The sequence below is a fragment of the Meles meles genome, chromosome 6 (assembly GCF_922984935.1).
Source record: "Meles meles chromosome 6, mMelMel3.1 paternal haplotype, whole genome shotgun sequence".
Lineage (NCBI taxonomy): Eukaryota > Metazoa > Chordata > Mammalia > Carnivora > Mustelidae > Meles > Meles meles.
In genome coordinates, this window is record NC_060071.1 from 90,710,336 (window position 1) to 90,724,058 (window position 13,723).

At 34.5% G+C, this 13,723-nt stretch overlaps 1 protein-coding gene across 7 annotated transcripts in view; it reads left to right on the forward strand.

Moving 5' to 3' along the window:
* The window catches only part of MIPOL1 (mirror-image polydactyly 1), a 328,041-nt gene that overhangs the window by 151,275 nt on the left and 163,043 nt on the right, over positions 1-13,723 (forward strand). For all 7 annotated transcript variants that reach the window (XM_046006980.1, XM_046006981.1, XM_046006984.1 and 4 more), the window contains one exon: positions 2,786-2,893. In XM_046006980.1, the coding sequence (XP_045862936.1) occupies positions 2,786-2,893 (108 nt within the window). The remainder of the gene's footprint in view (positions 1-2,785; positions 2,894-13,723) is intronic.

Sequence of the window (13,723 nt, forward strand, 5' to 3'; positions counted from 1 at the left end):
TCTCAGGGTCCTGGGATTAAGCCACATCTGGCTCTCTGCTTAGCAGGGAGGAGAGTCTGTTTGTCTCCCTGTCCTATCATCCCTCCCCCCACTCAAGCATGCTCTTTCTCTCCCTCTCCCTCTCTGTAAAATAAAATAAATAAATCTTTTAAAAAATAAAAATTTAAAAAATTTTAAAATATAAAAAATGTCAGAAACCTCCTAGGTTTCAATTTATTCACTAGAACTTTTAAGGATATTAGTATTTGGCAGAGTATGACCAAGGAAAATATTGTATTACTTTTAATTATGTTACTTCAGAATGAAACTCTAAAACCATAGAACAAATTATATATTTCTTGATTTAAGGACGTACATTTTCTCTAGCATTTGTCTTGTTTCTTTTCATTCATAAAAGTAGGTAGGATCACTAAACACTTTAATGTGTAACCCTTTAGGACACTTGCTAGTTTGAGTGGTCCCTGGACTTTATTTTTCTATCCCTCTTGCACTTCATGGCCTTGAAAACTGAGCTCAAGTACTCAATGTGGGTAAATGTCCTCAGGTTCAAAAATACCTTTATTGTTCTTAAGCCATACTTCTCTGTTTGGCTATAGTATTTCGTATTTTGTGGATCATGTAGGTAGGAAAAAAGTCTCTATCCTTGGGTTATTTCTCTTTTACTTAGGAACATAAAAAATTGATGGTCAGATGACTTGTAACCATGATTTCTCACTTTCTCCAGATAGACTCTTGATGCTTCTGCCTTTTCTCCTGTATTCTTCCTGTTTCTCCTCTTTCAGCTTATAAAATCATGTTCCCCAAATAAGCCCAACTCAGATGTCATCTGCTCCATGAAACATCCTTTTATCCCATAGCCAAATTATCTACCCTACCTTTGTAACATCATAGGTCATGTTTAGTCATTCCATTTAAGTACTTAATATGTAATAATTTCATATTAAAATTAATGAAAATGTAGAGGATAATTCTAGTAAAGAATACTTCTACTAGATTGTGATGCTCACTGCTATGTCTTAATTCATTTTCATGCCTCATGACTTGTGTCTTCACAAAACACATTTGTATTTTGGCTGCATTTGTGACCAAATATTTGAATTGTTACAGGCTAAAAAGGGACAGCTATAGAGTTTAATGTGTAAATCATGTGTCCCTTCCAAATAAGGGCCAGATGATCATGTGACAAAGTTTTCACTCAAATAATTTTTTAAAATGTGGTAAGTGAATTTAGTTGTCACACAGCCCATGTTGGAATAGACACAGCAACCCATCTGAAATGGTCTACCACCATATCGGTTACTACTGTATTGTATTTACAGAACTTAATTTCAAAAAAACTTTATTAAATTAAATTAAATTAATATTTTAAAGTCTTTATTTTGTGATTATTTTACTTCATTTATAAATGTATTTTGGTTTTATAATTACATATGCAGGCATGTATACTCCGTGTTAGAGTTCTAAAACATCATTGTATAAGTCAGTATCACCAGTTTGGTAAACGTTTTCTATTAAATGGATTTGTATCTTACTCAAGCAGGAGAAATACTGATATAAACTAAAGAATATTATACAGGTCAGAGGCAAAAGAAATCAATGTCAGATGCCAATTCAGATTATGACTGTATCTGGAATGTATCATAATAATGATTTTTAATTCATTAGGACAACTTGCAATTTTTCAAATCATCTAAATTTTTATCTAGTTCTTGAATCAGTATGTGTACTTACTTATTGGCTGTTACTTAAATATGCTAATTTTTAGAGTTTTGTTTTGTTTTTTAATAATCTCTACATCCAATATGGGGCTCAAACTCATGATCCCAAAATCAAGAGTTGCATGCTCCATCGAACTGAGCTGGCCAGACAGTCCTTAAATATTCTAATTTAAAATAGATGACTTAAGGAGTGATTTTTAACTTTTTCCTGAAAGATGGGTTTAGTACTGTATTCCTAGCTAATCCCCCAAATATCTTCATGTGGGTCTGACTTACAACACATCACTTTATATCCTGTACAATTACTGTGTCAAATGTTTGTTATATTTTTATGAAGATCTTGTATTCAAATGGCATGGCATTTCAGTTATTTTTTCAACGTAGTTGCCCATTTATGCTTTTATTTATAGTTTTTAAAATTATATTTTCATGTATTCCCAGTAAGTCAAAATGTCATTTCATGTTTGTTATCACTTGTTTTACTTAAAAACAAGGTTTAGTCAAAATAGAAATTAAAAACACTTGTTTCCTTAGTTGTTTCCAAACCTTGTAACATTCTATAGTCATTACTTTTTTCCATACACAATTATTCCTTTGGATGTTTCTAAAAATCTGAAAAACCTCTTACTGTATATATTATGATAATTGTTATTTTTAAAAACTTCATAAATATTCATCACGGAATACCATAATGTGGTTTACATAGGACCCATTTGTTTTTTAGAAGCATGGTTTATTCAGCCAAGATATACAATAAAAACCATTTGATCAGTGAGGAAAACATTTTTCAATGTAGGTTGACCTTAATTTTATGAAAAAATAAGAATTTTTCTAATTTTATGGTAGTATTTAGAGTAATAAAAGACAAACGGAATTGCAGTTGAATTGCCAGACTACCATAAACCTATGTTCATCGTCATCGTTACTTTTAACTTACTATTCTTGTTGCAAAAGATACCTTGTCTTTTAGAGAATGCAGTGGTATTATTTACATTAATTCATGTGGCTTGTTTGAAAAAAAAAATGCTATAACTCCTTTACTTAATGGGATTCTTCCCCTGTGGCAGTGCAAACGGCTAGAGCAGGAGCTTCATCATCTGAAAGAGCAGAACCAGACTTCAGCAAACAACATGAGACATCTGACTGCTGAAAACAATCAAGAACGTGCTCTGAAGGTAAATCTCCATTCCTTCTTACAGGCAAATTAAGGTTGTAAGCCCTTGGTGCCAGCTTTCTGTGCTGCATATATCAGTTGTGTACATTTCAGCAGAAGTGAGCTGTGGTGTTTGCCAACAACCCCTTCTTTAAACACAGATACAGCACCCTTCTGTTATGGTATTATTTTATTTCGTGTATGTGTACATGAAAACAACATATTTTCTGAATTTTGAGTGGTGGTATATTAATACTTTGGGTATGTGTTCATTCTGTTTCTGATTTTATGATATCCCTCACTCTTTCGTAGTTAGTAAAAAGTGGCCACACTAAAAGGGAAAAAAATTAAACCATGAGCCTTTTCTTCACATCAATATTTATTACACTAATCTTGTGATATTATTAACCCACAGAACTGACACTCCCTTAAGGGTATGTGAATATGTTTGGGAATTGAAATAGTTCTTAAAATGTTACTTATTATAAGCAAAGTAAGAAAATACAGCCTGCTAGAACTCGAAACAAGTGAAGTGTATGTTTCGTGACAAGAGATTCTGTTTCATTGTAATAGAGATCCAATAATCACGAAAAAGAATGTCATTTTGCTTCTACTAATTACATATTTTTTCTTATGGTACTTATGACTTTCTATTCTCCTTCTTTGTCTTTGTCCCAGTTCCTAGCATAGCACCTGTGACAGGAACCTGTGGTTCCTGCCCTCAAGGTGCTTACTTTCTCAATAACTGATTAAAAATAAAAACAAAACCACATCCATAGGAAACAGAAAAAAATCATCATTGTTGTGATTGTGCAGTAAGAAATAATGTGCTGTCAAAAATATTGTATTGTACTTTCTGTCTTAAATCCGTTTTTGCTACAAATTACAGGAGAATATTATGGCATTAGCAGTGTAACTCACTAAACCAGAATTACCTACCAAAATTGAGAATAATGGTGACATTTTGAATTGGAAAATATTTTTCATCTATCCAAAAAGTGTGAAGTTTGGTTGAAATCAGATTTTTTACAAATGTGTTTAGCTTTATTTTGAAATTCTCACTGAGTAGTTAGGAACATATAGTAACTTTGTTGTCATTGTTCAATGCACTTTCTCTTCTTTCAGATTTATAGACTAGAACAATAAATTGGAAGGAAAAGAAATGTAGGTTCTTGATCACTTTTTTTAATTATTGCAAGGAATTTACCATGATATGATTAAAATCTAGTATAATTTTTTTCAAAGGTATACTTGCAGATCGAAAGTAACTTTATTTTAAAGGCAGCTTCGATTAATAGTGCCAATTTATTATCAGCATCAGGGGACAGATTTCATGTGCTGTATGTGACATGGCTATTTTCATATAAAACAGACCTAGAATTAAAATTCTAGTTTGTTAAGTACATGATAATACCACACTCCTTATTCTCACTTTCTTTGTTGTGTATTTGTGTTAAATTGAATTAAACGGCACCTGCTATTTATGGAGAGAAAGAAGTGCACATTTTTAAGAGGTTATTAAAATTAGAAGGTTAGATGTAGATCAAAAAAACCAGGAAGTTCAAAACCAAACAAAACAAAATCCCTATAAAATAGAAATCTCTATAAACTATAGACTATATAAGACAATAAATAAGCAAAGCTGAATTTTTACTCCTGACAAATATACTGTCTTAAAATCTTTTCTAGTATCTCACCTTTTTTTCTGCAAAATTGTCAGATTTTCCTGTTGTCTTTTAATCTTTCATAAAACCTCATCCATTCACTAGCCAACTTAAGCTTTTTGTAGAGTAAGGATGGGAGGAAGAATTTTTAAAAACTCATCAATTTAATCGTTTTAAAGCTCCAGTGTTCATTTTGGCTCTTTTAAAAATGTCTGTCTTGTATAACACTGGCTTTGAATCAGTTTTTAGTTATTTAACGCTATGCTTTCTCATGAGAAACCTCTAATTTTTTATATGTTTATATCTGCTGATTTTCAATCATTTCAAATGATTTTCAATCATTTTTTTAAATTATTCTTACCTTCTAGAGATAATGTTCTTTATTTGGTGCTTCTGTTATTGCACACTGGTATTTTCAAGTTGCCTTATAAGTTATGAATAATAAGTTTATTACCAAGCTATCTGATGAATCTTTCGTCTCCTTTCTCAGCAGTATGCCTGTCTTTTATAGTCCACTTATAAGTATCTTTTTTTGTTAACTCATTCGATATTTAGTTAGTATCTAAATAAGCTTTAGGAAGAAATTTTCAAAAGAGTCACTGTCTCTAGGAGCTTTCAGTCAGGCAATAATATTTCTAGTATTTTATTATTAATAATATTGTTATTGATATCAGTAAAAGGTAAATTTGACTAGGATAAGAGCTGAAAATTGATGCTTTATTTAATTGTATAATGCTGAAATTCATAAAGGAAACAGTACCAGAGATATGTTTGGGAAAAATCCAAGCTAATGATCATATATTATATAGAACTTTCCAATTGATTATGACAAATACCTGATTATCATACAAGGAAATACTTTTTAATATTACAGTGCTGTTCAAATAATAAGTATTTAATTATTCTAGTTACCTGGAAACTCTAAATTATTTTTATGGTTGAGCATAAATTTGGAGTTTTGGAGATCATATAAACATTATTTTGGAAGTAGCATGGAATTATACTAGCTAAATTAGCCATCATGGCATTTTGCCCTACTTTTATAATGTTTGCAGTTTTCCCTATGAAGTAAAACACAATGGTACATATGGGATGAAGGGCTAAATTTATACTGATACTAGTCTATACCTTGAGAGTTAATTAAAAAAAAAAAAAAGAGCTTATTGTCTCATTTAAAATAAATTTTACTGGGGTTCCTGGGTGGCTCAGTGAGTTAAAAACCTCTGCCTTCGGCTCAGGTCATGATCTCAGGGTCCTGGGATTGAGCCCCACATCAGGCTCTCTGCTCAGCGGGGAGCCTACTTCCTCTTCTCTCTCTGCCTGTCTCTCTGCCTACTTGTGATCTCTGTCTATCAAATAAAAAAATAAAATCTTAAAAACAAACAAACAAATAAATAAATACCTGCCAGCCATTAGTCTTTTTACCATTTCCATAGTTTTGCCTTTTCCAGAATGTCATGCAGTTGGAATTATACAGTATGTATTCATTTAAACTTTTACCATACCTTTTGATGGTTTTGTAGCTCATCTGTTTTAATGTTTGGTATTCCATTTTCTGGGTGTACACAGTTTATTTATCTGCTTTCCTACTGAAGGATATCTTGGTTTCTTCCAGATTTTGGCAGATATGAATAAAGTTGCTATGAACATCCAGTTGCAGAATTTTTTGGACATAGTTTTTCAGCTCAATTTAGATGAATACCGAGGACTGTAGTTGCTGGATTGTATGATAAGAATATATTTAATTTTGTAAGAAATTGCCAAACTGTCTTCCAAAGTAGCTGTATCATTTTTCATTCCCTCCAGTAATGAGTGAGTTTTTGTTGTTGTACTCTTCTCATCAGCTTTTGGAGTTTCTTTTATTGTAGATTTGTTTGTTCCAATTTCATCCATTCCTACAATATCACCTATTATTTATATCCTAATGACTACACTTAGATATCTTAATGTTTCCTTAACCTCAATGAGTTTGAAAGCAAATCCCTAATTTGACTCCCTAAGCTTTTCTCCCTGGAAAGAAGGACCTGAGACTAACACTATTGACTGTATAACTTAACATTTATTCCCAAACATATTCTCCTTTGTTTGTCTTTACTATAGAAGCAGGGGAAGTTAAACACTTTTTCAGCCTTTCTTTTTGCCAATGTAGCATAAGAGGAATTCTGCAGCAGGGGAGAGAGAAGTTAGAGTGTCTCTGGAAAAGTTTTCGTTTTCCTCATATAGGATGGGTGTAGCAGGCACCATTCCTTTTCTTCTTATTACCTTGAACACTTCCGTGCTGCCTGAAGTGCAGCAGCCGTTTTATAACCATGAAGAAAATGCCAAGGGAAGCTGGCCATTAACATCAGTTGAGTCCCTTAGCCAATGAGCTACTTGGAGAACATTAAGCACCCATGCCCTGATTTCTTTTTCTGGTGATAGACTTACCCTATATTTTAAATTGCTCTTAATAGTTTTCCATTATTTACTTCCAAATTGATCAGTTAATATCTATTAATCAATGATACTGCCATGCTCCTTATACATGTAGACCAATACAGTTGACATAATTTTCTTATCCTTTTTATGCTGTCAACCACCATAAATCAGTGGAACTTCCAGTATTTTCAATTCTGTAACAATGATTCCTCTCCTATTTTCCCTCCTATTTTTATTATCTTACCTTTAACCTATGTTGGGTTCATGATCTAGACGATAATAGTACAGACATAGCTCATTTTATTGTGCTTTACTTTATTGCACTTAACATATAATACATTTTCTGCAAATTGAAGGTTTGTAGCGACGCTATGCCAAGCAAGTCTATCAGGGCCATTTTTTCAACAGCATTTGCTCACTTTGTGTCTCTGAGTCACATTTTGGTAACTTTTTGCAATATTTCACTTTTTTTTTTTAACAGTTTTTTTTTTTTAATTTATTTGTCAGAGAGAGAGAGAGCGAGAGTGAGCACAGGCAGAGTGGCAGGCAGAGACAGAAAAGCAGGCTCCCCGCCCAGCACGGAGCCGGATGTGGGACTTGATCCCAGGACGCTGGGATCATGACCTGAGCCGAAGGCAGCCACTTAACCAACTGAGCCACCCAGGCGTCCCCGATATTTCACTTTTTCATTAGTGTTATATTTATTATGGTTATTTGTGATCAGTGATTACAACTCACTGAAAGCTCAGATAATGGTTATCAGTTTGTAACAATAAAGTATTTTTTAAGGTATGTATGTACATTTTGTCTTTTTAGACGTAATGCTATTGCACACTTAATAGACTATAGTATAGTTAAACATAACTTTTATATGCACTGGGAGATAAAAAAAATTCACTTGAGTTGCTCTGTTGCAGTATTCGCTTTATTGCAGAGGTCTAGAACCAAATGGGTAATGTTTCTGAATTATATCTGTTCCCTCCTAGATTCTCTGTCCTCGGTTTCTTACCTCTTTAACCAGCTGTCACTTTCATTTGCTGTCATTCTAAAACACAAGCAACACTTTGGTACTCAAAAACTTTCACTGTCTTGCATTTTCAACAGCATGAGAAAATAGAGATATCCTGAATGATTAAAAAAAAAAAAAAGATGGCTAAAATTTACAATTTAAGTATATTTTACAACAACATTATAGAGAAGGCAGGAAGATAAGGAATTTACAAAGGCCTAAAACAAAGTAGAAATGGAGGTAGGGTGGGGGAGGGGAACATGAGAAGTAAGTGATTACCTGAAGTTTTTTTTTTCCACCCTGAGAGCATTTGTCAAACCTTGGTGAATTTTCCATTTTAATGGTTTCAAGGGCAAGACAAAGAGAGATAGAGCCTGGAGCCTGTTTAAGCCAGAGAGTGTAATAAGATAGCCTTTCTTGAAGCTGGTATCTTAATGGCCACACCATTAGTGTTCAGGTGAACAAGAGTCAAGCCATTCCTACAAAATAAGGTAACAAAGGAATTTGACTTTCTTGACTGTGGATGGAGTGAAATCGCTAAGAATTCATCTGTCTTCCTTGGCCAGCTTTCAGGCAGGCAGGTTTAGAACCACACAGGTTAACTGAATTCTTATTTGTATAGTTCTAAAAGCTGAGGATTTAATTAAAGTAGTCTTACTTTAATTAAAGTAGTCTGTGGGAGGGGCCCACAGACAACAAACCAAAGAAAATTACCTTCCATTTACCCTCTAATATTTCTTATAGATAAAATTTCAAAGACCCGGAGCTATCAAAAAACACATAGAAGGAAAAAGCACTTTTAGTGAAAGTTAGTGAAAACATAGGCAGCAGAATCATATACTTCAACCACAAATAGTTCAGGTTTTTAATTATTTGTCACAGAATATAACATAAGTATTTAAGTAATATCTTTAAAAATAGATCCTTGAAAATAACATCAAGGAAAATGACCAAAAATGATCAAGTGAATTTGGGAAAACTAATGAGATTGAATTTGCAGAAATTAATAAAATAATTAAAATTAAACAGCAGGTAGGTTTAACAGCAGATTACATTCAATGTAAGAAACTATTAGTGAACTGGAAGATGGATCTGAACCAACTATGGAAATGGAAGCCAGAAAGATGAAGAAATGAGACTTATAAAATAGATGTTAAAGGACACAAATGATAGAGTGAAAAGATCTAAAATAAGATAAGAATTCTAGAGTAGATGATATTGGGAAGAGGGAAAAGACAATATACAGAGAAATCATGACTGAGCATCTTCCAGAATTGTCAAGTGACAAAAGCCTTAGATCTAGGGATACCAGATGAATTCCAACTATGACAAATTAGGAGAAACTGCAGAACGTTGAAGTTAAAGCTCTTAAGAACAGTCATTAGAAAAGACATATTTAACAAAAGAATGGCATTTAGACCCACTGACTTCTTAATAGTAATAATGGAATAATTTTCTTAAATACCCTGAAAGCAACAATAGGAATAATTCCTTAAATATGCAAAGAGAAATTAACTGTCAGGAGCAAGAGTGAAATATGGTCAGATAAATTTAAAAATTCAGTTGCTTTCTGTTATGTGCAGAGTATAATCCAAACCTCCTAATAAATGACTTAAGAATTTAAGACTCCACCCTATAATTTTAGCCTGTTTTTTTTACTTCTATTTTCTTTGTTTTACTTTACTTTTTTGTTTTTTTAACTATTTCTCTCTTTATAGCCTTAATAAACCCTAACCATTCTCCCATTACTTCCTAAATGTGTCAGGTTCTTTAATTTCCTCTAGTCTTTACTTCTTTTATGACTTTTATTTAATTCTGTCTCTAGTGTCAGTTGATTGCTTATGTGCCATCTCTAAATCAGAAACTTCAGGGTGCCTGGGTGGCTCAGTCTGTTAAGCGTCTGCCTTTCCGCTTAGGTCAGGATTCCAGGGTCCTGGGATCAAGCTCCTTGCTCAGCAGGTGAGTCTGCTTCTCCCTCTCCCTCCCTCCCCGCTCATGCTCTCTCTCTCTCTCTCACTTTCACTCTGTCTCTCTCAAAAAAAAATAAATAAATAGATAAATCAAAAACTTCTTGAGCATAGGGATTACAGCCTTTTCAGGTTGCTTTTCTCTTGGAATTTAGCACATTGTTGAACTCATTACATAATAAGTTTTTGAAATTGGAAATTAGTTTTAATGTATCATAGTTGAAGTCAACATATTTATTATTTACTAAGTTCAAGACATAGAGAATATGAAATTATTCCAGAATAATACCTTCATAGTCACTAACTGGGCCCAATTAAAACTCTCTAGAAAAGTTTCTGTCTTGTGCTAAAGTTTCTTCATTCATGAATTGAATAATCCAGTGTCAGGAATTCTAGTCTTTAACTACTGGCTTAAAAATATCGACAGGAGAGATTTTTGTTTATGCCTTTTTTTTTCTTTGCTATTTAGAGTTCACTGCAGGATAAGCTCCTTTAAGAGACTGAGTAAAAAGCAAACACTATTAATTACATTTGATAGTAAATAATAATATAATTTCTTACAATGGAATCAAATACTGAGATGAGTTATTAGTCATGTGCCTATGTTGGCCATGCTAATGGACTGTCTTTGATATGCCCAGATGATACTAGCTTTCAACTGTCTGTGAGATACGACTTTAGATTATTTTCTAGTGGAAACTACAGTAATAGATCCTGAATTTAATACCCCAAAGTCCCCCATTTACTAGCTATATAGCATAGAGAAAGTCTGAGCATTGGTCTCTACATTTGTAAGATGAGAACAAGTATATTGTATAATTGAGAAGATGTATGGACAATCTATAAAGTAGGACACATCATTCCGTATGGTGTGGTAGTAGAAAGAACATTTGTGTAGATGTCAGACACCTGTTTTTTTGTCTTTGCTGTACCACGAACCAACTGTATGATCTTTTCAAATTAATTCACATCTTTAAAACAAGGAGGTTAAGTAACATTCAGAGTCATTAAATTAGAAAATGCGATTTTATAAATTTGTAGTGTTATATATGTATACATTTATATATCTCTATATATCTATATCTATGGGATAATGAATTCAGGCCCACATAGTGTGTGCATTAAGGAAAGAGCAGTCCATTTTAAGTTAGTATGGTCTTAAGTAGGATGACCAATATAATTTATCTTTAACTGAAGACATCTTTTAGAATAAAAGAAATATCATTAAAAATTATACTAGGACATGGGGCGCCTGGGTGGCTCAGTGGGTTAAAGCCTCTGCCTTTGGCTCGGGTCATGATCCCAGAGTCCTGGGATCGAGCCCCATATCAGGCTCTCTGCTCAGCAGAGAGCCTGCTTCCTCCCCTCTCCTGCCTACTTGTGATCTCTGTCAAATAAATAAATAAAATCTTAAAAAAAAATTATATCAGGACAAAGCATTGTGGTTACAAAGGGAGGGTGGCACAATGGATCCTGTAGTGTTGGAAGAGTTCTGTGTCTTTGCTTGTGGTTGTGGTTACATCTGCATGTGATAAAATTGCATAGAATTACACACATGCGTGTGCGCATACACACACACACACACACAGATGCATGTGAGGCTGGTGAAGTCTAAATAATCTGTATGGGCTGTACTGCAGTGTGAGTTTCCTGGTTTAAGTATTATACTCTTATTATGCAAGATAATAATCGTCAGAGGAGGTCAGATACAGATACAGATGCACAGGATCTGTGCATATGTCTTTTTTTTCTTTAACTTCCTTTGAGTTTATAGTTATTTCAAAATAAAAAGTCATTTTTTAAAAAGTGAGTCATTAATCCACCTCATGCTCAAGGAGAGGAATTCCACGAGGACATGGACACCAGGAGGCAAGGATTGTTAGAGGCCATGTTAAAGGCTGCCTATCACAGCGTGGATATATGGAAACACCACAGTTTAATATGCCCAAAACCAAACTCATGATCTTACCCTGAAAACCTGCTCATTCTGCAGGCTCTATCTGAAAAGAGCATCTCCACCTTACTGGCGGCTTAGGCCAACATCCTGGAGTTAGCCTTGATTTCTCTCTCACACACCCCATGTTCCATCAGTAAACAAATTCTCTTGTCTCTACTTTTGGTACATATCAAGAATCAGTCACTTCCCAGGACTGCTACCCCTGTCTTTCAGGCCTCCATCATCTCTTGTCTGGATTATTGCAAAGCCTACTAATGATTTCTTATTTCCATCCTTACCTCCTCTATTCTGAACACAGCCTCCAGGACCATCCTATTAAAATATAAATTAGATTACATTGCTCCCCTGCTAAGAACCTTTAAGTGGTCTGCCATTTCACTCGGGATAAACCTACAAGACCTCTTGATTTGGCCCTCAGTTTCCTCCTTGGCACCACCTTGCACTTTAGTCTCACTACTTTTTTGCTGTCCCACAGATATACCAGGCGTGCTTGCATCTGAAGGCCTTTGTACGTGCTGTTCCCATTCCCAAGCATCACTCGCCCATCCACCCCAAATGTTCACATGGCTTGCTTTTTAACTCTTTCACGTCTATTCAAATGCCTCCTTTCAGTGAGGTCTTCACAAGCATTTTCTCTGTCCCCTTCCCTGCTTTTACTCCAGAGTACTTGTCTTCCAAGAAAGTATACATTTTGCTTATTACATTTATTAGGCATTTTCTCAATAGAAATGACTCCTCCATGATCAAGGATTTTTGTTTACATTGTACACCTCTGTATCTATTGATGATGTAAAAAATATTTGACAGTAAATCAGAGATACTGATCAACCATAAAAGACACCCACTGTTAACAATTTGTATGGCTGTTCCCATGCAAAGCAGCTGAAAACCTCCTCTGATGGCATCTCCTACAAGTACACATAGTAGCCACTGAATAAATATCTCTCTTTTTTTTTAAAATATTTTATTTATTTTTTTTTTAATATTTTATTTATTTATTTGACAGAGAGAGAGATCACAAGTAGGTAGAGAGGCAGGCAGAGAGAGAGGAGGAAGCAGGCTCGCTGCGGAGCAGAGAACCCGATGCGGGGCTCGATCCCAGGACCCTGAGATCATGACCTGAGCCGAAGGCAGCGGCTTAATCCACTGAGCCACCCAGGCACCCCTGAATAAATATCTCTTAAGTGAATGAATACCACACATGCAACTTAATATCTGGCTTCCCCTACTTACCACTTCATAGGCATTTTCCAGTACACTCACTCTATCAATATCACCTTAATATACTACATAATTTGTAGTGCACAGATGCATCATAATTTTAACTCTTCCCTTAATGTTGAATATTTAGGTTGCTTGTGGCTTTGCATTCTTCAGAACATCACTGTGAAAATTTTTTCATATATTTTAAATATTTTGTGTATTTTCATATTTAATCATATTTAGCAAACAATTTCTTTTTCAAATTTTTATTTTCAGTAAAGTGAATAGGTTTGTTATTTTTTAAGATTTTATTTATTTGACAGAGAGAGAGAGAGAGTGACCACAAGCAGGTGGAGGGGCAGAGGAAGAGGGAGAAGCAGGCTCCTTGCTGAGCAGGGAGCCCGACCCCAGGACCCTGGGATCATGACCTGAGCCGAAGGCATACACTTAACCAACTGAGCCAGCCAGGTGCCTCAGTAAAACAGATAGTTTTAAAAGCCAGATGATTCTAGGGGTACCTGGGTGGCTCAGTCAGTTAAGCATCTAACCCTTAATTTTAGTTCTGGTCATGACCTCAGACTCGTGAGATCCAGCCCTACGTCGGGCATGGAGCCTGTTTAAGATTCTCTCCCTC